General features: G+C 42.2%; 1 protein-coding gene and 1 long non-coding RNA gene across 2 annotated transcripts; one reads left to right on the forward strand and one right to left on the reverse strand.

The window, feature by feature from the left end:
• Positions 1-1880: 1880 nt before the first annotated feature.
• Positions 1881-19937, reverse strand: LOC125152471 (uncharacterized). The gene is made up of 3 exons (XR_007147210.1): positions 19715-19937; positions 16369-16426; positions 1881-1928 (listed from the first exon to the last, which is right to left on the reverse strand). It is a non-coding gene; the product is annotated as an uncharacterized LOC125152471 (long non-coding RNA).
• Positions 19938-19966: 29 nt separating this feature from the next.
• Positions 19967-26173, forward strand: PDCD5 (programmed cell death 5). Its single transcript, XM_047834416.1, has 6 exons — positions 19967-20139; positions 21017-21054; positions 23694-23755; positions 24574-24665; positions 25596-25667; positions 25987-26173. Exons 1-6 carry the CDS (start codon positions 20074-20076, stop codon positions 26032-26034), a joined length of 378 nt encoding a protein of 125 aa, XP_047690372.1. The 5' UTR covers positions 19967-20073; the 3' UTR covers positions 26035-26173.
• Positions 26174-27878: the final 1705 nt, after the last annotated feature.

The following is a 27878-nucleotide window of genomic DNA, read 5'->3' on the forward strand; positions in this document are numbered from 1 at the left end:
GTGCCTTTTAGCTTTCCAGCTATGAAGAGCGTCCTAGATAGGGTGACACAGCCGAGGCCTCCAGCACAGAGGTTTCCTGCTAAGAAGGAAGCTGCCATTCAGCAAGTGGTCACAAAAGCCTGAGGGGGACCCACTCCTGCAGGAAACGGCTCTACAATAGGCTTTAGATGAGAAATGCTTTTCTAAACATTTCCTGTTGCCCACCCCTGCCCCCGTCCCCACCAGGTATGGCCACAGCTGCTCTGTGGCTCAGGATACAGGAGCTGAGGGTTGTTTTTTTTTTCCCTCCTAAGAGTGCTTTCAGAACTTGGCCCATCATTCTGGGAAGGAGATGAAGTGGCAGGAGTGTTTCATTAAAAAAGCGAACGTTTTCCTTTGCCCAGGAAGAGCGCAGTGTGAGGAACACCCACGGTGTGCCTTGGTTACAGCAATAACCCCGAATCCTGATTTCTGACATCAAGCCTAGCTTTAACAGTTCCCCCGAAAGGGGTCTGAAAAAATGCCATTCCATGTACCACATGCAATTGTATGTAAAATAGGCCTGCGCTGAGCAAAGAAGCATCAATATCTATTACTTAGAAACAGATGAGAAGGCAAATCGGCAGCTGCTAGGCAATGAGACGAAACCCCACTCTGTTGTGTTTCGTGCCTTTAGATTTTTTTTAATGGGCCCCACTTTCCTTCTGCCTCTGGCATCTTGTAATTGTCAGTGAGTCTGGTGGTACCGTCCCATGATATAACTAATCAACTGTAGGATCGTGGCTAATACACTGGTATAAAAGAACTTATTAAGACATAACCCTTAAATGTGTGAGTAACAATGTGCAATCCAACATGAGGCATAAACAGCTCTGGAGCCCAAGCTTGCCGTCAAGCTCGCTGTGGCTTTCTCCAAGCGAATCCGGGCATATGGTGCCATAATGGAGCATGAATTTACAGCAACAGAGATGTACGAGGGAGATTAAAGCATCATCTGTAAGGACATACTGCGTGGCAAAAAAACAACAATTATTGTATTTTCTGCTTTGTATTATGATGAGGAACTCAATCCCTTTCCGTAGAGTGTGGGCTCCCTCTGCTGCTGACAGGAGACACCAGGACTCCAGGCACACGGGGAATCCTTGGGGACTGCAGCAGAGCAGGTGGCCTGTCCTGGCAGGAGAAAGGAGGGGGGCTGAACGTTGCGGAGGGACAGACTCCATTCAACGGGAGATCAGGACTATCGGTGCAGCTCCCGCAAGGAGGAGCAAGAAGAGGGCACAACAGAAAAACACAAAGGAGCCATCAGCTGTACTGACCACATCACCTGTGACCCTAGTGAAATGTGGCACAGAAGTGATGACATGGTACCCAGCCAGGGTGGCCCCTCTATCCCGTTCTCTCTCTCTCTTCTTGTCTCTCCACATGGCCTTACCAGGAGCCCCTCTGGTTCTGTTTCAGACTGCTGCCGATACTTTTGCTAGTTCCTTGCGTTCTGCTTTGTCCGAGGAGGACTGCCCCACTGCACCAAGGAGACTGCACCACCCAGGTTTATCGCCTTCCACGCAGCAGCAGGGGATGTGTCCCAGAGAGCCTGGCCCGCTCCCTCCCAGCCCCCACCATGGTTCCACTTCAATGGTCGCTTCTCAGCAACACGACTTTTATTTGTTTTAATGTCTTATTTAAACACTAAAGCCCCAATGTGGGGCTCGAACTGATGACCCCGAGATTAAAAGTCGTGTGTTCCTCCGACAGAGCCAGCCAGGCGCCCCTTGGCAACAGGACACTTTAATGCATCAGTAACTCCAGGAGAGCAGAAACGTGTTATTTTTTTAATTAATTAATTAATTAATTAATTTCACGTAATCCATCCACCCAACATGGGGCTCCAACTCACCACCCGGGGATCAAGAGTTGCATGCTCCACCGACTAAGCCAGCCAGGCGCCCCTGTGGGTCAGAAACATTTTAATGCCACACCTTTGATGTGTCCGTTTTGGCCAAACCAAAAATAAACGCTTAAACTCCAGCTGTTCCTATCAGCACGAGGTAAGTGACAGATCACAAACCCTGACCCCAGGAGATGGACTGGCGTGGGGTAAGTGGATGCGCTCAGGGGTGGAGGCAGACATACCCTTTGAAACAGGACCACGCTCGCTCCTCCGAGAACTGTCAACCATCCTAAGCAAAACGGCTACTTCTCTGATAGTTGGTTATTTGCATGGTCGGTATCTGGAATTCTCTGATTTCCCTCTTATAATGGCCATGCTAATTTCCTTTCAGTTAGTCAGTAGAGATGCCATGTGTGTTTGCAGACTTCCTGGTGATACCAGCACTATTTTACTGGGCATAATTAGATGCTGGGTGACAGGGGAGCAGAGATACTGGCTAGTTCTCTGGGGTATATATGCTGACATATATAACCTGTGCGCATATATATATATATATATATATATATACACACATATATATACACACACATATACATAAATATATGTATATATACACATACATATTTGCATGTGTGTGTGTATATATATATACATACATATTTGTGTGTGTGTGTGTGTGTATACACATATATATGCTGACACATATGACACCTGTTCTCACCTGCATAGAAAAATGTTCAATTACATTGCTGATGGTGTCCTCAGGAATGTACATTTATATCTTGTATCATTAATTCCAACACCTATAGCATTTATTCATTTGTTTATTTAGCAAGGAAGCCACCACGATCATCCAGAAGAGAGAAGAAGATGGCTTGGCCAAGGCAGGTAATGCAGGAGGAGGTGAGGAGGGGTAGGATTCTGGAGAGATTTTTAAAGAGAGAGAACACAGGATATTCAAGTGAGTTGGATGTGGGGTGAGATGGGAAGAGAGGAGTCAGGTGTGCAATGATGGGGGTGCCTACTTTTTGACCTGGCTGCCAGGTGGTGCCATTTACTGAGAGAGCGAACAATGGACGTGGCAGATTCTAAAGAAGTCAAGGCTTTACTTTGGGCATGCTAACTTTTGGATGCCGGTTAGACATCCTCATGACAATGTTGAGTGGGCAGGTGGCTGTCCCAGCATTAGGTTCCAAAGGCGGGTGGGGCTGGAGATGGGATTTGAAACTCACCAGGGTACAGCTGGCACCGGGTGAGGTTGCCACAGAGTGAGTGTGCAAAGTCCGAGGCAGAGCCCTGGGGTATCTCACAGACAGAATCAGGAGGAAGAGCCAACCACAACCAACAAGGCAGAAGCAAGAGGAAAATCAAGAAGCCAAGGGGCAAGTATTTCGAGAAACGAGGGATCCAAAAAAATGCTGATGGGTTGGAGTTTCAGCAATGACTCACAACACGGCAGTTTCAGAAAATCCTGACTGGAATGGATTCAAGGAAAAAATGAGAAGTGAAGAAGTAGAGACAGCAAACAAACTACTCTTTCCAGGAGTTTTGCTCTCAAGCAGGGCGGAAGAATAGTGCCACGGTAGGAGGGGTGTGCCGCACCAAGGGCGGTGTTCTGTTTTAACTGTGGTAAAACATACATAAAATGTACAATCTTAACCATTTTTAAACGTACAGTTCTATAGTGTTAAGTACATTTGCATGGTTGGGCAATCAATGTCCAGAACTCTTTTCGTCTTGCAAAACTTAAATACCCCCTAAACAGCTCCCATTCCTTTCTCCCCTCAGCCCCTGAAAACCAGCATTCTACTTTCTGTCTCTAGAAATTCAACTACTCTAGTGTATGAGTCTGCTCACGCTGCCATAACAAATTACCACAGGCTGGGGGGGGGGGGTGCTTAAACAATAGAAATTCATTATCTAATAGTTCTGAAGGTAACAAGTCCACAATCAAGGTGTTTGCAGTGTTGGGTTCTCCTGAGGTCTCTCCCTTGGCTGCCTTCTCGCTGTGGCCTCACACGGTCTTCCCTCTGTGTGTATGCCTCTTCAGTGTCTCTTCTTATTAGAAGGACGTTCATCATACTGGATTAGGTCCCCACCAATAAGACCTCGGTTAATCTTAATTACCTCTTTAAAGAACCTATCTCCACATATGGTCATGTTGAGGATTGCACTTCCACATATGAATTCAAGGGGGACACAATTCAGTCCATAACATCTAAGTATCTTTTATAAGCGGTATCATCCTGTATTTGTCTTTTTGTGACTAATTTATTTCACTCCGCATAATGTCCTCAAGGTTCATCCATATTGTAGCATGTGTCAGAATTCCTTTCCTTTTTACAACTAAATATACTCCATCGCATGTACATAGCACATTTTGTTTACCCATTCGTTCATCAATGGACACTTGCATTGCTTCCATTTTTGGCTATTATGAATAATGTTCCTATTAACATGGGCGTACAGATATCTTTTTGAGACCTTGCTGTCAATTCTTTTGGGTATATACGCAAAAGTGAGTTGCTGGATCATATGGTAATCCTGTGTTTAATTTTGTCCATAGCGGCTTTCCATAGCAGCAGCAGCATTTTACGTTCCCACCAACAGTACACAAGGGTTCCAATTTTTCCACATTCTCACCGACACTTGTTATCTTCTGGGTTTTGTTATTTGTTTGTTTTCATAGCAGCCATCCCAATGGGTGTGAGATGGTATCTTATTACAGTTTTGATTTGCATCTCCCTAATGATTAGTGATACTGAGCATCTTCCCATGTGTTTGTTGACTATTTGCATATCTTTGTAGAAATGCCTATTCAAGTACTTTGCCCATTTTGGAACTGGGTTGTTTGGGTTTTTTTTGCTGTTGAGTTACAGTTCTTTCTGAAGTCTAGATATCAACCTCTCATCTGACATATGATTTGCAAACATTTTCTCCCATTCTGCAGGCTGTCTTTTCATTCTGTTGATAGTGTCCTTTGATGCACAGATTTAAAAAAAATTTTTTTTAATGTTTATTTTTGAGAGAGAGACAGAGCACGAGCAGAGGAGGAGCAGAGAGAGAGGAAGACACAGAATCTGAAACAGGCTCCAGGCTCTGAGCTGTCAGCACAGAGCCCGACGCAGGGCTTGAACCCACAAACCATGAGATCATGACCCGAGCCGAAGCCGGACGCCCAACCGACTGAGCCACCCAGGCGCCCCTTGATGCACAGATTTTAATTTTGATGAAGTCCAGTGTATCTATTTTTACTTTTGTTGGCTATGCTTTTGGTGTCAGATCTAAGAAGTCATTATCAAATCCAATATCCTGCAGCTTTCCCCCTAAGTTTTCTTCTAAAAGTTCTATAGTTTTAACTCTTATGTTTGGTTATTGGATGAATTTTGAGTTAGTTTTTGTTATCTGGAGTAAGGTAAAGATAGGTTTTGGTTTGGGGGGGCGGGGAGAGAGAAGGGGGAGGGGGAGAGAGAGAGGGAGACAGGATATGAACTGGGCTCTACACTGACAGCCGAGAGCCCAATGCGGGTCTCAAACTCATGAACTGTGAGATCGTGACCTGAGCCAAAGTCAGACGCTTAACTGACTGAGCCACCCAGGCACCCTTTTGCTTTTTTTTTTTTTTTAACTTTTTTAATGTTTATTTTTGAAAGGGGCGGGGAGGGGCGGAGGGGTGGAGGGGCAGAGAGAGGGGGGGGAGACACAGAATCCAAAGCAGGCTCCAGGCTCCAAGCTGTCAGCACAGAGCCCGATGGAGGGCTCAAACTCATGAACTGTGAGATCATGACCTGAGCCGAAGTTGGACACTTAACCAACTGGGCCACCCAGGCGCCCCTGTTTTTGTTTTTTTAAAGAAGGAACGTATTATAGAATGTCTCTGTGCTGACGGAAGTGACCGAGTAGAGAGAAAAACTATACGCAGGAGAAAGGGGAGTGTTTGTAGAAGAAAAGTTCTGGAGTGGGTGAGAGAGGATGCAATGCAGCGTTTAACAAAAAAAAAAACAAAACAAAAAAAAAAGACTCTCTCCCTGAGCACGTGTTAGGCTCCTCTGAGCCCTCTTTTTGACTAGGTCTTGAGCTTGGCCCCCTTCCTGTCTTTGACCTGCCCAGCCCAGTCTTAGCAAAGAACCCTGCTAAGTCATCACTTACCTATCTTATCAAATTCCTCATCTCCCATCCTTGCTGTCTAAGCCCTTGACCTGCACTTAGCCAGAATCCTGTCAGGCCAGTTTAGTAAAAATCCCCCACCCTCATTGTCTCCTCTTAAGAATTCCCATCCATTGACCTCCTCACACAGCTCCTTGGCTATAAATCCCCACTAGTCTTTGTTGTATTCAGGGTTGAGCTCGAATTTGCAATAATAAAGTCCTTACCATTTTAACAAGTATCAGAATTATTTTTTCTTTAACACATTCAAGTCAGGGGGAGGAGTTGGTCTAAGTAGGAGTAGCAACAGTTAGTTCATCCATTGCTCTGAAAATTAACTGCTGCAGAATCCAGAAAAATAATTAAGAAGCAGTTGGAGATGCTAATAGAGTACGGAAGGCACGTAGTCAATGGAACAAAAATGTTTTAAGTCCTATTAATTGGGACAAAGAAGGTTATTTAAACAAAATAGAAAATGCACATCTACTATGAACTGTTACAAAGTAAAAAAGGTGTAAAACTATTTATAAAAACAAGGAGAGGGGTGCCTGAGTGGCTCAGTCGCTTAAGTGTCTGTCTGACTTCCGCTCAGGTCAGGATCTCACGGTCCGTGAGTTCAAGCCCGGCATTGCGCTCTGTGCTGACAGCACAGAGCCTGGAGCCTGCTTCAGATTCTGTGTCTCCCTCTCTCTGCCCCTCCCCCTGCTCACATTGTCTCTCTCTCTTAAAAATAAACATTAAAAAAATTAATTAAAAAAAACAAGGAGAAATCTATAGAAACACAACTCTATCGTAAGAATTTTCAGTACTTCCTACTTCTTTAGTCTTTGATAGATCCAGTAATTAAAACTTAATAGATATATAGAAGATATAAATAGCTTCCTATTTTGTATCAAAGCTGTCCACAACCAATAAAAGAATCCTTGTTTTCCAATCCCATAAAACATTCAATCCCATAAAACATTCATCAAAATTAATGATAAATAAGACAGTGGGGAAAAAACACCCTCAGGATTTTATACAAGCTTACATTCTCTGACTCCAATGCCATTTAAAAAAAAACAACCCAAGAGTTAAAAGAATTCAGTCCCTTGAAATCTTCTGGTGGGCCATAGTATTTTTCAACAAATGTTCCCAGCTTTCCATTTTCCAGGCACAGAGTAGGACTGCATGTTACCCCCCTTTCATGGGCACCGTCTAATGATTTGGTCAATGAAACGTGGAGCGAAAAAAATCATGGACATCATTTGGGGCGGAGCCTGAAGGGGACAGTGAGCCGTTCCTTCCCCAGGCTGTCTCCACCACAGCAACCGGTATCACCACGATACAGCCGCTCGGTTGGCCAGGGTCTCAGAGTGGGGGGACGTGGAGCAGAGCCTCTCCCCAGCCAATGTCGGTGCACAGACAGAATGAGCAAGAAAGAAACTTCTACTGTTTTAAGCCATTCGGATTTTGAGAGTTTTGTCACTACAGCATAGCCAGCCCGTCCCAACTGATAACGGGCCTCCTAAGTGAGCCCTCAGCCAAGAACATCAAAACTGTGAGCAAGAGACTAGAAAATTGGTGCTATTTTCAAAACGATGGACTGACCACTCGATTTTTCCCTTCTCCCTCCTCAGACCCTACACAGATGGTGGTAAAGAACTAACACGGAAATAACATCCGTAATGACAAAGAATAACAGAAAGTTGTCAATCTGTGGAAGGAGCTTAAAAGAAGTTTCTGAGACCACGTCAGGCTGATACAGAAGGGACAACAGATGAAACACCGCTGAGGGGGTTGCTGATCTTCCCTATGGAATTCTGGAGAAGCACAAGACACGGGGTACAAGACACTGGGTCAGAAATATGGGGGTTACTTGAAAGACTGCCTTCAACAGCCCAGTCCCGTCCCCTCCTCCCCTTGTTCAGAATGCAGGGCCATGAAACATCAGAGAGTCCCTCCATGAGGAAATGTAATAACTCAAGAAAAAAGGAGAAGAAAAGGAAAAAAGGAGGAGGAGGGGGAAGAAGGGAGAAGGAAAAAGAGAAAGAGACAAATGTGTATTAGTTTAATAAGGGGTGCCATAAAAAACAGTTCCACTAAAAGCAAAAACAAATTCAACTAAGGAAAGAGAACTTATTCAAGAAATGGCATAATAACACATAAAATAATAAATAAAATAAACATATTTTCCAATTATTATCGTAACTATATTCAATGTTATTATTGCATTCAAAATCAAGAATAAAACACTCTGGAAATGGTGCAGAGAACAAGAGAGGGCTCTTACAAAATAAAAATATGCTAAAATAAATTGACCAGAAGGTTCAGAAGATAAAGCAGCAGAAATCTGTCAGAATGTAGAGACCAAGAGACGGAAGACATGAAAGAAAAGACACAGAAGATCTATCCCGGAGGTCCGGTTGACAAGCGCTCCAGAAAAGCGGAAATCAGAAAGAAGAAGGGGCGCCTGAGTGGCTCAGTCACTTAAGCGTCTGACTTTGTTTGGTTCAGGTCATGATCTCGTGGTTTGAGTTCGAGCCCTGCATCGGGCTCTGTGCTGACAGCCCAGAGCCTGGAGCCTGCTTCCGATTCTGTGTCTCCCTCTCTCTCTGCTCTTCCCCCACTCACACTCTGTCTCTCTCAAAAATAAATAAACAAAAAAAAAAAAAAGAAAGAAAGAAAGAAAAGAAAATCATCAGATGAACAATATGACAAAATTCTGCAAAGGTCCAGGTTTTGGTTTTTTTTTTAATTTTTTTTTTAACGTTTATTTATTTTTGAGACAGAGAGAGACAGAGCATGAACAGGGGAGGAGTAGAGAGAGAGGGAGACACAGAATCCGAAACAGGCTCCAGGCCCTGAGCTGTCAGCACAGAGCCCGATGCAGGGCTCGAACTCACAGACTGTGAGATCATGACCTGAGCCGAAGTCGGACGCTTAACCGACCAAGCCACCCAGGCGCCCTTGCAAAGGTCCAGGTTTAAAAGACCCACCAAGCAAACAGTCTAAGTACTTGTAGTAGACCCGTATCTTTGTAAAATTTTAGAACATTGGGAAAAAAGGAAAGGATCCTAACAACTCAAGAAAAAAACACCACTTCTGAAGGAACATACATCAGGTTGTCTTTTATCACCAACACCAACTGTTAGAAAACAGAGGAGCCATACTTTCATACTTCAGGGGAACTGACTGCCGCACACCACTGAGTCATGGATTGACAAGAAAAGAAACACCTCTCGTGAAGGCCACTTGAACAACCGGAGAGATATGAAGGTGGGTTGTACACCAAGTAGAAGATATTGTTTTATCTATATTGATTTACTGGGTACAATAATTGTACTTTAGTTATGTATGAGATGTCTTTGTTTTTGGGATATGCATACACAGGAGTGACATGACATGATATCTGCAAGGTAGTGGTTTTTTTTTATGTTTATTAATTTTTGAGAGAGACAGAGACAGAGCGTGAACAGGGGAGGGGCAGGGAGAAAGGGAGTCACAGAATCCCAAGCAGGCTCCAGGCTCCGAGCTGTCAGCACAGCTGACATGGGGCTGAAACCCATGAACCAATGATATCATGATCTGAGCCAAAGTCAGATGCTCAACCGACTGAGCCACTCAGGTGCTCCAGTTCCTTTTTTTTTTTTTTTTAATTTATTTATTTTGGAGAGAGAAAGAAGGCGGGGGGTGGGTAGGGGGAGAGAGCAGAAAGAGAAAGAGAGAAAGAATTTCAGGCAGGCCCCACACTGCCAGCTCAGAGCCCAACATGGGACTTGAACTCACAAACTGTGAGATCATGATCTGAGCTAAAATCAAGAGCCAGATGCTTAACCAACTGAGCCACCCAGGCACCCCCTGCTAGATACGTTTAAATGGTGCAGAAAAACTGTGTGTGTGTGTGTGTGTGTGTGTGTGTGTGTGTGTGTGTATACACGTGCACACAAATGCACTCATGTGTGTGTAGACAGAAAAAGATAAAGAAATTTGGTAAAACCTTAATCTTACAGATTAGTGAATCTATGTGACAGATACATGTGTTCTTTGTATCACTCCTTCCATTTTTTACAGATTTGATATTTTTCAAACAAAAAAGTAAGGACTTTTATTTTATTTAAGTGTTTATTTTTGAGGAAGAGAGAGACAGGAAAAGTGAGCAAGGAAGGGGCAGAGAGAGAGGGAGACAGAGGATCCAAAGAGGGCTCCGGGCTGTCAGAGAAAGAGAGAGAGAGAGAGAGAGAGAGAGCGCGCAGTAGAGAGCCTGATGCAAAGCTTGAATGCACAAACCATGAGATCATGACCCGAGCCAAAGTCAGACACTTAATCAACTGAGCCATCCAGGCACTTTTTCATTACCCAGAAAAGTAAGGAATTTAAAAAATACTACCAATACATAACAAATATGGAAAGGAAAATATCAAATAACTCATTTTTAATTATTAATTAATTCCCCTCTCTCCCTGCCCCCCCCACTTGCTCTGTCTCTCTCAAAATAAATAAACTTAAAAAAAAAAATAATAGGCAAAGCTTAAAAAAATAAAAGGAAAGTAGACACAATTAGAAACTCTAGCAAATGCAAAAATTTGAACAAGAAAAATAGTACACTACTTGGCTCTGTGTTGAACAATATTTTAAAATCATAACTGAGGGAAACAAAATGTGTCACTACAAAAAACTCAACTAAGCACAAAGGAAAGCAGTCATGGAGAAAATAAGAAACAAAAATGCTGTAAAACATACATGAAACAAATAAAATGTAAAAGTAAGTGCTAAATAAAAAGCAGGATTCAACTCTATGCTACCTGTAAGAGAGTCACTTTAGAGCTGAGGACATAAACAGGTTGAAAATGAAATGATGAAAAAATACATCCCATATAAATAGTAACCAAAAAGGAACAGGAGTGGCTATCAGACAAAATAGACTTGAAGTCAAAAACTGTTGTAAGAGACACAGAAGGGCATAATACGATGATAAAAGGGTCAATTCACCAAGAAGAAATAACAATTATAAAAATACATGTGTCAAACCCGAGAGCTCCTGAATATTTGAAGCCCACATTGACAGAATTGAAGGGAGATAGCTCTACAGGAATGGTACACTTCAATATCCCATTCTGCATAATGGAAGTAACAGTCAGACAGAAGATCAATAAGAAAATAGAGTACCTGAACAACACCACAGACCAGCTGCACCTAACAGAGAGATACAGAATACTCTAGCCAGTAAGAGCAGAGAACACATTCTTCTCCAGTGCACCCAGGACATTCTCGGGATAGACCATATGTTAGGCCACAAAACAAGTCTTAATACATTCAAAAGACTGACATAATACAAAATATCTTTTCTGATCACAATAGAATGAAACTAGAAATCAACAGCAGAAGGAAAACTGGAAAGTCCACAAATATGTGGAAATTAAACAACACATTTTTTTAGAGAGGGAGCATGTGTGTGAGCAGGGAAGAGGGGCAGAGAAAAGAGAATCTTAAGCAGGCTCCACACTCAGTTAGTTTGGAGCCCAACACAGCACTCGATCCCAGGACCCTGGGATCATGAACTGAGCCAAAATCAAGAGTTGGATGCTCAACTGACTGAGCCACCCAGGCACCCCAAACAATGCATTCTCTCTTTTGTTTTTTAATGTTTTTATTTATTGAGAGAGAAAAAGAGACAGAGACAGACAGAGCATGAGTGGGGGGCAGGAGGGGCAGAGAGAGAGGGAGACACAGAATCCAAAGCAGGCTCCAGGCTCTGTGCTGTCAGTACAGAGCCCAATGTGGGGCTCGAACTCACAAACTGTGAGATCATGACCCAAGCCGAAGTCAGACACTTAACCAACTGAGCCACCCAGGCGCCCCTCAAACAATGCATTGTTAAGCAACCAGTAGGGCAAAGAAGAAATCGCAAAGGAAAGTAGAAAATATCTTCAGAAAAATCAAAATGAAAACCAAAACTTACAGGATGCAAGAAAAGCAGTGCTGACAAGGAATGAAATCTTGCCATTTGCAACAATATGGACGGAACTGGAGGGTATTATGCTAAGTGAAATAAGTCAGTCAGAGAAAGACAGATATTATACGTTTTCAGTCATATGTGGAATTTGAGAAACTTAACAGAGGACCATGGGGGAAGGAAAGGGGAAAAAAATAGTCTCAGAGAGGGAGTCAAACCATAAGAGACTCTTAAATACAAAGAACAAACTGAGGGTTGTTGGGGAGGGCGGGGAAGAGGGGGAAATGGGTGATGGGCATTGAGGAGGGCACTTGCTGGGATGAGCACTGGGTGTTATATGTAAGCGATGAACCACAGGAATCTACTCCTGAAGCCAAGAGCACCCTGTATGTTAGCTAATTTGACAAAAAATTATATTTAACAGGGGCACCTGGCTGGTTCAGTCGGTTGAGCATTTGACTTTGGGTCATGATCTCACCATTTGTGGGTTCAAGCCCCGCATCGGGCTCTGTGCTGACAGCTCAGAGCCTGGAGCCTTCTTCAGATTCTGTGTCTCCCCATCTCCCTGCCCCTCCCCCACTGGCACTCTGTCTGTCTCTTAAAAATAAATGTTAAAAAATGTTTCAATTATATTAAATAAATAAATAAATAAGAAAAAGAAAAGCAGTGCTAAGATGGAAATTTACAGCCATAAACACATTTAAAAATAAGAAACGTCTCAAATCAACACCTCGATGAAGTAGGAAAAGAACAAACTAACCCCAAAGCTAGCAACAGTTAGTAGATAATAAAGATTACAGCAAACGTAAATAAAATAGAGAACAGAAAAACAGTAGAGAAGATCAACAAAACCAACAGCTTGGTCTTTGGAAAGATCAAAATTTAAAAACCGTTAGCTAGATTAACTAACTTAAAGATTCAAATAACTAAAGTCAGAAATGGAAGAGGGGACATAACTAGTGATTTTACAGAAATAAAAAGGATTATAAGAGAGTACTATGAACAACTGTACAGGAACAAATTGGGTAACTTAGAGGAAATGTTTAAATTCCTAGAAACACACAACCTACCAAATACTGAATCATGAAGAAAGATAAAATCTGAACAGAACAATAACCAGTGGGGAGACTGAATCAGTAATCAAAAAGCTCCCAACAAAGAAAAGTCCAGGACCACATGGTGAATTCTGACAGATACTTAAAGAAGAAATGTAACAAATCCTTCCCAAACTCTTCCAAAAACACTTTTGGAGAGAACACTTCCTAACTCATTCTATGAGGCCAACATTATCCTGAAACCAAAATCATTTGTCTGACTTTGCCACACCAAAAGAAAAACAAACAGAAAACTACAAATATCCCTTATGAACACTGATGCAAAAATCACCAACAAAATACTAGCAAACAGAACTCAAAAGCGTATTAAAAGGATTATACACTATAACCAAGAGGGTTTTATTCCTAGAATACAAGGATGTTTCAGCATATGAAAATCAAAGTACCATATACCACAGCAAAAGAATGAAGGGGAAAAACTCACATCATTATCCTAATTGATGCATAAAAAGCATTTGACAAAATTCAACACCCTTTCATGATAAAAATACTCAACAAATTAGGAACAGCAGGAAACTACCTTCCGATAATGAAGGACATATACGAAAAACCCACAGCTAACACACTCAATGGTGAAAGACTGAAAGCTTTTCCTCTAAGATCAGGAATAAGACAAGAATGTTTGCTTTTACTATATCTATTTAACTTAGTATTGGAAGTCCTAGCCAGAGCCATTGTGCAAGAAAAAGAAATAAAAGACATCCAAATTTGAAAAGAAGTAAAATGATCTCTGTCCACAAACAATATAATCTTGTCTGTAGAAAAGCCTAAAGAATCCATTTTTTTAAAAAACTGGTAGAACTAATGGACAAAGTCAGCAAAGTTGCAGGATGCAAAATCAACACAAAAATTAGTTGCATTTCTATTCATTAACAGTGAACCACCAGAAAAGTAAATTAAGAAAAATAATTCCACTTATGTTAGCATTAAAAAAGAATAAAATACTTAGATATTAATTAAACCAAGGAGGCAAAAGACTTGCACACTGAAACTTTAAAATGTTGCCAAAATAAATGAAAGGAAACACAAATAAATGGAAAGACATCCCATGTTCATGGATTGGAAGACTTAATATAGTCAAGATATCAATACTCCCCAAAGTGACCTACAGATTCAATGTAGTATCGCTCAAAACCCCAATGACGTGTTTTTTCAAAAACAGAAAAATTTATTCTAAAAGTCATATAGAATCTAAGGGGACCTTGAGTAGCCAAAACAATCATGAAAAAAAAACAAAGTTGAAGGTCTCGCACTTGCTGATTACAAAATTCACTACAAAGCTACAGTATTCAAAACAGTGTAGTACTGGCACAAACACAGACAAATAGAGCAGTGGACTAAAACAGAGCACTGAAATAAACTCTCACATACATGAGAGTTTAAATGTATAAATAACTTTATACAAGGGTGCCAACACCATTCAATGGGGAAAGGATAGTCTTTTCAACACATGGGGATGGGAAAACTGGATATCCACATGAAGGAAGGAGGAGGAGGAGGAGGAAGAAGAGGAGGAGGAGAAGTTGGAGCCTTACCTTACACCAGACACAAAAAATAAATCAAAACAGGTCAAAGACCTAAACATAAAAACTAAAATTATAGAACTTCCAGAAGAAAACAAAGCAGGAAAGCTTTATGACTTTGGATTAACAATGATTTCTTTGGTATGACATCAAAGGCACAGGCAACACAAAGTAGATAAGTGGGATTTCATCAAAATTAAAAACTTGTGTGCATCAAACAACACTATCAACAAGAGGGAAAAGGCAACCCATATATTGGGAGAAAATATTTCCAAATCATATGTTTACATATAAATATATAAAGAACCCCTACAACTCGACAACAAAAAAAGAAACAACCCAGTATATAAAATGGACAAAAGACTTGAATGAACATTTCTGAAGATATACAAATGGCCAAAAGCACATGAAAAGATGTTCAGCATCACTAATTTAAATGCTTATCAAAACCACAATGAGATACAACTTCAGTTAAATAGCTCTTATCCAAAAACAAAAAATAACAAGTGTTGGCAAGAATGTGGAGAAATTGGAATGCTTGTGAATTGCTGGTGGAAATGGAAAATAGCACAGCCACTGTGGGAAATTGTACAGTGATTTCTCAGAAAAAAACTAAATATAAAATTACCATATGATTCAGCAATTCCTTTTCTGGATGTATACCCAGAGAAGTGAAAGCAGGGACTCTTAACAGATATTTGTATGCCGTATCAGCAGCATTAATCACAATAACCAAAAGATGGATAATAACCAATACAAGTGTCCACTGACAGATGAATGGATAACTCAAATGGAATTTTATTTGGCCTTAAAAAGGAAGGGAATTCTGACATATGCTACAACATGGCATCATGCTAAGTGAAATAAGCCAGTCACAAACGTATGATTCCACCTATAGGAGGTATCTGGAGTAGTCAAATTCATAGAGACAGAAAGCAGAATGGTAGTTGCCAGGGGCTGGGGGAAGGAGGGAATGGAGAGTTAATGTTTAGTGAGTGTCGAGTTTCAGTCAAGAAAGATGAAAACGTTCTGAAGGTGGATGGTGGTGCAAAAATTAAGAGAGGGAAACCTCACTAAAATGCAGCAGGGAGGCTAGATGGCGGGAGTGGGGGTTCTGGGGTGGTACAATGGGAAGTCTTACCACTAAACATCAATTATAGGAAGAACTGTCAGTTAAGGAACCCAGCAGAAGAACCCTCAACAGAAAAGAATCATTAATTGCAGGCATCAACTCGAAAAGATGTACATTGCGTCTCCTGTTAGAAATCAACCCCCTATAATTCAGCCAAAGAGAAACCATCATCACCCTGGACTCATGATCTTTTGTTCCAAACAACACATCTACACTTTATCCTTCTTCTCTATCAAATAAGATTCCTCTCCTTTGTTTCCTGGACTTGTCTATGGTTTTGCCATAGCTTATTGGTCTCGAATTGAGATTCTGTCAGTCCTGAATAAACCCACTTTTGCTGGTAAAATAACTAACCCCCGTTTATTGTTAACAGTGGTGAAGACTGCACAACAGTCTGAATGTACTTAATGCCACTGAATTATACACTTAAAAATGGTTAAAATGGTAACTTTTATGCTATGTATCTTTTACCGCGATTATAAAAGAGCAAAAGAACTGGAAAAGCTATTTATTTTTAACTTTTAGAATCAACCTACATACAAAGCAAAAAGACTTTATTATCATTGCAAATCAGAATATCAGTAAGATATAGAAATATACGCACAGATAATAGAAGCTGAGAATGTACAAAAAAGATATGAGCTTACCGTAGGGTAGAGATGCTAATATCTTTATCTTTTCAATCTGAGAGTGAAGAGACACCATCTGATAGAATGAGAAATAGAAAGTGTAAGGATATTGCTTAAAGATACAACAATAACCAACTTTAGAACTAAAAACAGTAATACGTGTATTAAGAAATTAAGGGGAGGGCACCTGGGTGGCTCAGTTGGCTAAGTGTCCCACTTCAGCTCAAGTCATGATCTCAATAGTCCGCGAGTATTGAGCTCTGCATGGGGCTCTGTACTGACAGCTCAGAGCCTGAAGCCTGCTCAGATCCTGTGCCTCCCTCTCTCTCTGCCCCTCCCCCACTTGTGCTCTGTCTCTCTCTCAAAAATAAACAAACATTAAAAAAAAAAAGAGCCAGATGCTCAACCGACTGAGTCACCCAGGCGCCCCAATGCTTACCCATTTGTATTCCTCTCTGTATATATTGGTGCTTAGAACAGGTGCTTGGCACATAGGAGGCACCCAGGCACCTCTAAATAGATAGCCTTTTAACTCGTGTCCTGATTCTGCCTGTGCCGTAGTTATTAAAAGAATAAATCGGGCACCTGGGTAGCTCAGTCAGTTGAGTGTCAGACTCTTGATTTCCGCTCAAGTCATGATCCACCACCCCCACCCTGCCCGGGGTCATGGGATTGAGCCCCATGTTGGGCTCCACATTCAGCATGGAGACTGCTAAGGTTCTCTCTCTCTCCTTCTGCCCCCTCCCCCATTCACACATGCTCCCTCTCTCTCTCTCTCTCAAAAAAAAAAAAAAAAAAAAGGAATAAATGAGGGCAATACTAGAAAGACACCTCAGAAGCCAAGCTAGAGGCAAAAGTTTTCACCTTTGAGGATCTCAGACTGGGTTGTGTAGGGGTGGACCAAGAATAGTTGCCTCTTCCTATATACCACTGACATTAAAAAAAAAAAAGTATATATATATATATATATACACACACACACACACACACACACACACACACACACAATTTGATCAAGGTTTAAAGAAACTATTATTACTTCAAAACAACAGAAAAATGTTTTAGGACACTGTGAACAAGAAAAAATAAGAACACCGAATACACTATATTTGGGATGCAATCAAAACTTCGCCCACAAATTCATTCCTTTAACGTTTTTATTATTAAAAAACAATAAAAATAAACAATAGAGCACTGAAGGAAACAGAGAGAATATAACAACGAAAATATTAAAAAGAGGTAGAAATAAATATAAAAATAGAATGTAATCAATTGCAAAAGAATACTGATAAATGTGATTTTTTTGTGGAAAAAAAAAGCAGCAAAATATTAAATTGGCTAGAAAGTATAATCGAGAAAAATAATGATGTAAACACATCAACAATCCCTAAAGGGATGGAACCACAGACACAGATGTGACAGCCATACATTTTTAAAATGTGAAGCCCTGAATGAATGGTTCTCTAGAAATTAAAATTATCTTGAGCAGAAACAGAAAACTTGAGCAGGCTGATGACCCTAGAAGAAAATGAAAAGCTGCCAAAATGATATATTTAAAAGAGGGGCCCGACTCAGATCTTTTTATGGAAAATCGTTTCACTTCTGCTCTCCAGTTGTCACATAACTACAGAAAGAAGTTATCGTAACTCTGTGATGTGTTTTTTCAAACTTTAAATATCTGATCCATGGGGAATGCATTTAGATTTAAGGAATGAGGTGAGAATCCCTATCAGCTGATTCTGGTTTCCTCATTTCCTCGTGGGTGAGGGCCACGTCCTCTCTAGCCTTGAGAAGTGAGTAGCTCACAGATGGTCCACAAAGGGTCTCCACTGTGACTCCCTCAAAACTCCAGACTACCATGTTTATAAACTATCCCTCTTACACCTTTTTCTTAAAGTTTATTTATTTATTTTGAGAGAGAGAGAGAAAGAGAGCACTAGGGGAGGGGCAGAGAGAGAGGGAGAGAGAATCCCAAGCAGGCTCTGCACTGTCAGCACAGAGTGGCTCGAATTCAAGAACCATGAGATCATGACCTGAGCCAAAATCAAGAGTCAGAAGCTTAACCAACAAGGCCACCCAGGTGCCCCAAATCTTTTTTTTAAAGATTTTATATTTAAGTTATCTCTACACCCAATGTGGGGCTCAAACTCACAATCCCCACACTCCACCGACTGGGACAGCCAAGCACCCCTTTCCCCCTTAAATCATGCTTGCTTACATATTAGAGAAGAGGATCATTAATGTTGAAATTCAAAATGTCTAATAAATGTCTAATTCAAAAGACATAGATTCTCTGTACCTAAATTGAAATATTTATACGCTAATAATGTTTACAGCAGCATTATTCACAATATCCCAAAAGTGGAAACAACCCAAGTGTCCATTGACAGATGAGTGGATGAACAAAATATGGTGTGTGTGTGTGTGTGTGTGTATAATGGAATTTTTTTCAGCCCTAAGAAGTAAGGTAATTCTAACACACCACAGGCTACAAATGGATGAACCCTGAACACAGAATGCTAACTGAAGTGGAAAGACAAATACTGTAAGATTCCACTTACCTAAGGTAGTCAAAATCTTAAGATAGAAAGTAGAAATTGGGGAGTTGTTATTGAATGGGTATAGTTTCAGTTTTACTAGACGAAAGGAGTTCTAGAGATTAGGTGCACAACAATGTTAATGTATTTAACATTACTGAACCAAATAATGGTTAAAATGGTAAATGTTATAGTTTGTCACAACTGAAAAAAACAGCAGGTGGATAACCTGGGGGTTAGGGACTCAGCATTACACCGCCTCCCCCTCCACACACAACGCTTCTATTCTAAAGGCCACCCGCCAGGGAGTTCATCCAGCACATCTGCCCCCCGAAAGTTCTCCCACAGGCCCTCGTGTGCCTGTGGAGTGGGGGTGGGTGGGAGTGTCTATGGGGGGTAGGAGGGGGTGTCTGGGTGAGGTGGGGAGGTCTTTGGGGGCTGGGGTGGTGTCTATGCGGGCCAGGCTGGGGTAGGGTGAGGGGTAGTTGTCTAGAAGTTTACACCACGCCCCACACCCCAGCTCCAACCTCTGAGCAAAGGCCTGTCTGGGCCAAGTGGGCTGAGTCTCGTCGTCCAAGTTTGCTTTAACTTGGCTTCTTAATGGCCCAGTGGCAGGGACTTTGTCCCCAACTCCCCGACCCCCGACTCATTTTAAGTGTACAATTCAGGGTCTTTTTACCAAATGCAAGAGTGGTGCGACCATCACTGCAATCCAGTTTTAGAACTTTCCCGCAGCCCACGTGGCTTTTCTGAGCCCCTGCGTTCTCAACTGTAAATGGAAATAACATGAGCCTAGCACGGATCGGCCACCAGCAGAGTTTACATACTATTATTATGCTTGTTGATGACTGCCGTTTTGTAGACTACTATCCTTTTCCTCTGGCAGTGCGGTCACAGCCTGCCGCGCTCGCGTGAGCAGCGCGTCCAGCGTGGGCGGGGAGGTGGGATTCGCGAAGACTTGCGTGGGGTTATGCCCAAACGCCGCGGGGCACCCTACCGCCTGCGATCGAGCAATCGGGCCTCTCCCGGCGCCCTGGCTGCGGCTGGCGGCGCGGCTCCGGGCTGGATTGGTGATGCCTGGGCGCTGCGGGCGCCTGCGCAGTGGGGAGGGTCGCCCTCGCGCCCGGGCGCCGCTGGAGAGTCCTCGGAGCTTGGCTGCGGCTGCTGGACTCAGAACCGCCGCACCATGGCGGAGGAGGAGCTGGAGGCGCTGAGGAAGCAAAGGCTGGCGGAGCTGCAGGCGAAGCACGGGGTGAGCGCCCCCGCCCGGCCCGTTCCTAGCGGGCACCGCCCTCGCCCGGGGTGGAGGGCGCGGCCCCAGGCGGAGGTTCAGGCACCGCGGCTGGAGCTCGCCCCGCGGGCCCAGGACGCCGTCGCTGGCCCCCGAGGCCGGCCTGGGCCCCTCTCCCGGCGCGTGGGCGCTGGGCCGCGGAGGCCGACCGCGTGCGGCTCCCGGGCGGGCAGGCGCTGGGCCTCGCCGGGCCGGCGTCTCTCCAGGACAAAGTGCTCAGCTCCTCGGTTCTCTCCGTCCCCCTTAGCTTTCTGGCCGAATTGTTTCCTAAAATTAGGGTGTTCCGACCCAAGTAGTCGACATTGTTTGAGGGTCTGCTGTGTGCGAGGTGCTGCGGGTACAGTGGGGAACATCCTCTCTGGCGGAGTTGTGGGTCCCGGGGAGGAGCCAGGCGCCCAACACTAATCCCGTAGATAAAGTGCTCAAGTTAAAGACTGCCAAGGGACCACCGTGATAGGGCTGGAGCGGGAAGGTCTCCAAGGAAGCGCCCTTTGAATCCGCGCCCCCAATACCGAAGCAAATATTATTATGACCTCCTAAACTCCGGTTTCGTAGGACAGGGACTCCCCTCCCTCATGGTTGTTTGTATTTAAAACATTCTACTAGATTGTGATTTTAGAAGCTTGTCAAAACATTGTAGTAAGTGGAAACTATCCTATTGATTTCTGTGAGGCCCAGCTTTTAGTTATTTGGTGATAATTTGATTCTTACCACTGCTGGAGCCTATTAGGTATCAGAAACAAGAAAGTAGTTACTACTTTCTTCTTAAGTGAAATTGACTAAAAGATACAATTTTTACTCCCCCCTTCCCCCCCCCCCCCCCCCCCCCCCCCCCCAGGATCCTGGCGATGCAGCACAACAGGAAGCAAAGCACAGGTATGGGCTGGAATTCTGAACTTTTTGAAGGATGGTTCAAAATGGTAAAAAACCACCAAATGGGTTTTAAAATTTAGTTATTACATTATTATTATTATTTTTAAGTAATCACTATACCCATGGTGGGGCTCACACTCAAAACCTGAGATCTAGAGTTGCATGCCCTGGGGCGCCTGGGTGGCTCAGTCTCTGAGCATCTGACTTGACTCCGGACTCCGGGGGTTCTGTCAGCAGGAGCGCGCTTCAGATCTTCTGTTGTTCTCTCTCTCTCTCTCTCTCTGTCTCTCTCTCTCTCTCTCTCTCTGCCCCTTCCCCATTTGTGCTCCCGTTCTCTTTCTCAAAAATAAACGTTTAAAAGAAAAAAAGTCACATGCTCTTCCAGCTGAGCCAGCCCGGGCACCCCTAGTTTAGTTATTTAATAGATGTGTCCATCTTAAAGTTTTTCCTGGCATAGAGATTTTCCCATAAATAATCAGGGTATTTTCGTTATTAATTTGCTAATTAAAGAAAGGTGTATGGAACTCCGCATATTTCCCTTGTAATTGCTGGTTGATGTTGCTTCTCTGCTAAACTGTGATTACCTTAAAAATGAGCCTAATAATAGGGCTACCTCATGGGGATGTTGTAAGGATTACGTAGGTACAGTGCTTCACATTTAGTAAATTTCTCTGCACATTAACTGTTAAACTCCTCTTATTTTATCCCAGCATGTGGCTGGGCACCTCACACATAGCAGATTTAGTGAATGAACACCCAGTTACCTCACCATGCTACCTTTTTTTCCTAACGGTGATTTAAAAACACACACACACACACACACACACACACACACACATAAAATTTACCGTAATAAATATTTTTAAGTGTGCAGCTCATTCGTGTTTACTGTAGTGTTATTATTATGCAACAGATCTCTAGAACCTTTTCATCTTGCAAGACGGAAACTCTGTACCTGTTGAACACCATTTTCCCCTCTCCCCATCATGCTGCCATTTAACTCATTCATTCATTCAGCAAGTAGTTATTGAGCACCAGGTCCGAATCAGGCACTGTGCTGGGTCTAGAGAAATCGGCAAGGCAGAAAAGGTTCCGTCCCTCTGGGGCTTATTAGTGGGAGAAGAATGGTGCTGAGAAGAAAATAAAACTATGACGTGAATTTCATTGATTGTAAGACATGTATTTTTTCACATTTAACAGAGATTAGATCTGTCTCATAATGGATCACTCTTGTCCTGGATTCTTCCAGAGAGGATTTATTTTTGCTTCTGCCATAACTTGGGTACATTTCTAACCTGAGACCTTTTAAAATTAAATTCTGTGCTTGAGGGGCATCTGGGTGGCTCAGTGAGTTGACCGTCTGACTCTTGATTTTTCTCAGGTCATGATCTCGTGGTTTGAGGGCTCGAGCCTCTTGTCATGCTCCGCACTAGCAGTGTGGAGCCTGCTTGGGATTCTCTCTTTCTGCCCCTCCCCGCCCCTCCCCTACTCTGTTGCTCTCTCTCAAAATAAATAAATAAACTGAAAAAAAATTCTGTGCTTGAGATTTCACTCACCCCCAAGCAGTGTAAATTCAGACAGAAAACCTGTAAGACTAAAGCTTGAAGTTCAGACTCTGACAGGAACTTTTTTCTTCCTTCACTCGGGACCAAGGCTGATGGCATGCATCCTTTCTGTCCCTTTCTGCATGGCGGGTTTATTTTTTGTTTACCTTGTACTGTGGGTGTTACTCTTTGATACCCAGCTTTGAGTAGGGATCTCTTATTAGACTCGCCCATTTTGTTCTTAGAGGTACGCAAACTATGGCGCATCTTACAATTGATGGCATTCTTTGATTCAGTAAATAACAGGGTTGAAGTACTCAGGGGCAATAAGGAAATGGCTTGTGGAGGTGGGCTGTGCACCACCGTGTGCTTAGCCACCTCAGCTGGGGGTGGCCCGTAGGCACAGCCAGCCCCAGCTCCCCTTCTGATTCAGCCGGAGGATCTGCTTTTGTCTGTGTTGTGTAGTAAGTTCGCTAAAGGATTTCATTTGGGAAAAACTTTTTTTTTTTTGCTGCTTAAATAAAAGTTCGAAACCACTGTCCTGAGAACTAGTTCCCACTTGAATCGGTAGAAAGATGCAAGGATGGTTGCAAGGTTATAATTTCACTCCCCCTCCCCACTCAAAAAGTGGAACTGAGAGTCTTGAACCATGGGGTCTGGTTCCAGCTTGGCCAGGTTTACCTGTGTCCCCATAACATAGCCTTCCTAGGTCTCAGCTTCATCTCTAAGAAAAATCACAGATTAATCATTTGGTCCTTTAATTGCCTGGAATCTTAACTACCAATTTCTAGAACCTCTCACACACTGGGTACTTTATGTATGTTGGTAATAGTGGCGGAACTAAAACTCCACCCTGAATGATGAAAATCTAAAGTTTTACCTTTAAACCTGGTAGGTTAGTACCCCCATAAAATAAAGCTAACTTTTGAGGGCGGGCCTGGACTCCTACTTGGGTATGGAAACTGCTGCCTCCGAGGCGCCTGCCATAGCGCAGTCTGGGTGCGCGGCAGGCTTCCATCTTGGGAAACACGGGAGTTGTGTGTTCAGTAGGAATGCTGACAGCATGGTTCTAATTGTGCTGATCTGTTTGTGTCATAGGGAAGCAGAAATGAGAAACAGTATCTTAGCCCAAGTCCTGGATCAGTCAGCCCGGGCCCGCCGTAAGCATCTTTAGTTTCCTCTAACTTACTTCCATAAAATGGACCTGAGCTACTGGAATAGGGCAAGGGATCTAGGATATCGTTGCTGTCTCTGGATTAAATATTTGTTTAACTTAAAAACGTGATGCAGATAAAGTTGTGAGAAATGTGAAGTTAATAAACCTAAAGAAATGTAATTAAACCGTTGCTAAAAATACCAGCTCAGTTCTCGCTTATCAAAGAGATGATCTCCAAGTGCATTTTAGGTCAAATTTATAGGAAACCACTCTTTAATCGAGTCAATCACAAAATGTTGCTGGTAGTTTATGTGGGTGATGGGGATTTGGGAGGTTTATTGTCTCTGTTTTAGTGTATGTTCATAATTTTTCACAGTAAATTCCAAAACATATAGAAAAAACTAATAAGCCAATCCAAATGAGCTAGTATCTTTTGTATTGTAACTTGAAGCCCGGCTTAGAAGAGGCAGGTTTCTTAGATGGATCAACAATTATATATGTGTGGTCATACAGAAATTGCTTTCCATTTAAGTGGAAATCATTAAAAAATAATAATAATAAAAACAAAAGACCTCAGGCTTAGAATCTGAGGACCCAAGTTGAACCTTGGCTCTCCCACTACCTCTGTGTGGTGTTGACTGAGATTGACATGGCTGCACTTGAGTTTCCTCATTTTTAAGACGGGCTGTTGTACAATCCGCCCTACCTGCCTACTTTGCTAGTCTCAAAACACAGGTCTGTGAAGTGCTTTGGAAATGTTGGTGAATAGTTTTAAGTTCTCTAAGTGTGCATTTGGTTTTGACTCCTTCTTTTTCTTTTTAGTAAGTAACTTAGCACTTGTAAAGCCTGAAAAAACTAAAGCAGTAGAGAATTACCTCATACAGATGGCAAGATACGGGCAACTAAGTGGGAAGGTAAGCTTGGACTGTCTTGAGGCCGTTTTACCTGTTGTTATTGACTTTATCAAAACATATCTTCAAAAGATCAGTTTCATCTTCTGGTTCAGAAGTTCTTGTTGACTATTTCAGTGAAGCAATTTATAAAGGAGAGAATACTTGTGTCTACCATAAATCCTAAAAGATAACTAATTGCCTTTCCTAAAGTCCTCTGCTGCTTTCCTTTATGACGCTGCTATGGAACCTTGATGTGTGTGTGTGTGACCCAGGGACTATTAGGGTCAGCATCTAATTGCTTCTACACTGGCAACAGGTTTGTCAGTGATACCAAATAAAATACTACCCATGTACGTATAAGTTGAGCGTGTTTTGCAAAGGAGGAGGTGCTGAAATTCCTGGTTATTATGTGCGTGGCTGTGATGCCCTGATGAGCTCTGGTGAGCCTGACCTTCCTTCAAGATCCTTCCTTCAAGATGAGCCCCACCTGCACTGGAAGCTGGCTGTTGCCTCCATAGCCTGCGGGGATCAGGCCTGCGCTTGAACCCCTTACCCTAAGAGCGTGTGCGGAAGAGACGATGACCGTTCATCTATTTTGAGTGACTTCTCTCCTTCATTTAAGCTCTTCAAGAGCACAAGCTGTGTGTCTCCAACACAGGTGTAGGTGCTTGTCATTGTCTTAGTGGTGCTAAAGGTGTTCTTAAGTACTCTTAATGTGGAATTTTCCTGAGAGAGCTAATCGATGGATACCTTCCCCTCTCCTCAAATGAGGCTAGCAGAGCAAAATTGATTTGGAACTTAAACCAGTAGTTAGAACCTCCTGTCTTGCCTCTCCTTCCTTGCCTCTTGACCTCTGCCCCCGTGCCCCCAGAAAGATGAAAAACATTCAATCTGCTGAGGTATAAACTCTTTGTTTAAAAAAAGTACTGTTTTTCTTTCTGGTTATCCTAGGTATCAGAACAAGGTTTAATAGAAATCCTTGAAAAAGTAAGCCAACAAACAGAAAAGAAAACCACAGTTAAAGTAAGTTTCCCCAAATGTGCATGGCAAAAGAAAAAGATTTTAATGATAAGTGTTAAATATCCTGTATTTATCTACTGTATCAAAACATGTTTCAGCCCATAAACATTTTCCATTTGTAACAGGTGAAAATTTGGGGAGAAAGGCTGCACTTGTGAGGGGTCTAATTATTAAAGCTCTTCTGTTCCCCCCCCCCAATCGATACAAAACCCTAAGTTGTTTCAAAGGTCTAATGTCTTGTAGTAGTAGACCTTGTTCTTGTCAGAAAGTCTGAGTTCTGCTTTATTAAACCTGTAGTGACACTCCTTTACTTTCCCCCCAGTTCAACAGAAGAAAAGTCATGGACTCTGATGAAGAGGATGATTATTGAGTTTAAGATGTTTAGAGACTGGAACTTAATGGAACAGTTCTAGGACAGATAACACTTGGTGGAAGTAAAGATCTGATTGTTTACTTTGTTTATTGTCTATATGCCTTTTAAAAAAATAAACTTGTTATGCAAAATAAAACAATTTGGGCAAAGTTTTTTTTGTACCATAGCCGAATGAACAGATCTGCGTTTGGAATTTTTTTCTTTCATACCAAAAGTTTATAAACGTGTAGCAGCATGAATATATTCTTTGTAACTGTGACATTAGTGTTAGGAAAATGGCCTTTGCAGAAATAGACGCTGGCTTACCCTTCAGTAAGAAGGAAATAGCATCCAGTAACATGGTAGTTAAAACCCATGGATTGAGAGGAATCAACTTTTATTAATGTTTAACATCTAATATTTCCAAAATCTAGGTTCTGAAACCAGGTACACTATTTTTCTTCCTGAAGATGATCTGTATGTTTAAGGTAAGGAAATTCCTTGCTTTGGTTTCATTTATAACCTACTTTTCAAAGGCACTGAGACTATATTATCTTAACAAGTATTACCCCAATCCAAGACAGTGGTACTTGCATTGCAGAAAATTACCAAAATAACTAGGAGACACTGATAGTAATACAGGAACGATAACCAACATGTTGGAAACAAAGTAAGTGCCTTCTAACTTTAGCAGTTAAACATTTTGGTAGAATTGTTGGAGTTCTTCACCGATAAAATTGCAGGTAATTTAAAGCACATGTCATCTATTGTGCTTTCCTCCCACTAGATTTTGAAACCTTTACTCATAAATTTACTTCTCAAGTGAGCTCTTTGGTGTAACCTTTTAGAGGCCTCAGCCCAGGAGTAAGTTCATAACATTTAATATGAAGGGAATAGGATTGGTGACAGGAAAGTAACAGGAAAAATGGTTTAGAATCCCAGTCTCTCTAATGAGCATACTGCTGATCTACATCTAAACTGTGTATTTGAGATGTTACTCATTTGGGGACTTGAAATTTGGAACTGTGGCCAAGAAAGTCCGTGTTGGAGCATCTAGCATTCCTGAATAAACAAACTAATGAGTAGAACTTTTAACATCAAAATTTTTTAAAAGGAACAGAATTAGAGTCAAATATAAGTTTTGCTCAGGGATTTTGGGGGGGGGGGGAAGCACATCCCAGTTATAGGTAAACTTTGCTTTAGGTCTTATTTACATAAAAATGCTGGAAGGAGACTAGATGATTCTCTGCAAGTTTTGTTACATACTTCCTCCTACAGAATAACCACTGTCCTGACGGCATCTATCCTGTCCTCAAGGACACTTGAGGATGGAAAGTGGTTCTGTACACAAGGATAAAAGTTCTGCAAGGCAGCCTAGGAAATGGGGCGTGGTTATTCTAAGCTTTCTAATTTAATTGACAATACTTTGAATTCAAAGCATTCTCACACAGTATAGAAATTTGGGCATTACCAATTTCTGAGTGGTCAAATGAAGTTTTAAGTGGGAAAGAACTGGAGAAAAACAAGTTTTAAAAAATAATTGAGGTAGTCACTTCAGACAGCTCACCCTGCTAATCGCAGAGTAGCTCAGGAAGAAGCTTCTCCCCTAAAATCGACCATCTCATTCAAGGTACTTACATCTCCAGAAGACACACCGCACTGGAAACTACCAGTTCAGATGACAGCACCAAGCAGGCCGTGACCCCAGATCTGATAGTGCCAGCAAATCACCCTTCTTTCTCTGAACCTATTTCAACATTTGACAGTTCTACCACTCGGGGCGACTGTTAGAATTAAATAGTTTTCAAAATTCTATCGTACCACCCAAAAAATGAGGGGATATCAAATGCGTGTATTTGCAG

The sequence above is a fragment of the Prionailurus viverrinus genome, chromosome E2 (assembly GCF_022837055.1).
Source record: "Prionailurus viverrinus isolate Anna chromosome E2, UM_Priviv_1.0, whole genome shotgun sequence".
Lineage (NCBI taxonomy): Eukaryota > Metazoa > Chordata > Mammalia > Carnivora > Felidae > Prionailurus > Prionailurus viverrinus.

Excerpts from the sequence above, each read along its gene's own strand:
- PDCD5 (XM_047834416.1), top strand. The coding sequence starts at position 20,074 with ATGGCGGAGGAGGAGCTGGAGGCGCTGAGGAAGCAAAGGCTGGCGGAG. Across the intron at positions 21,055-23,693 it reads CAACAGGAAGCAAAGCACAG|GGAAGCAGAAATGAGAAACA; the intron begins GTATGGGCTGGA and ends TTTGTGTCATAG. Across the intron at positions 25,668-25,986 it reads AAAAGAAAACCACAGTTAAA|TTCAACAGAAGAAAAGTCAT; the intron begins GTAAGTTTCCCC and ends CTTTCCCCCCAG.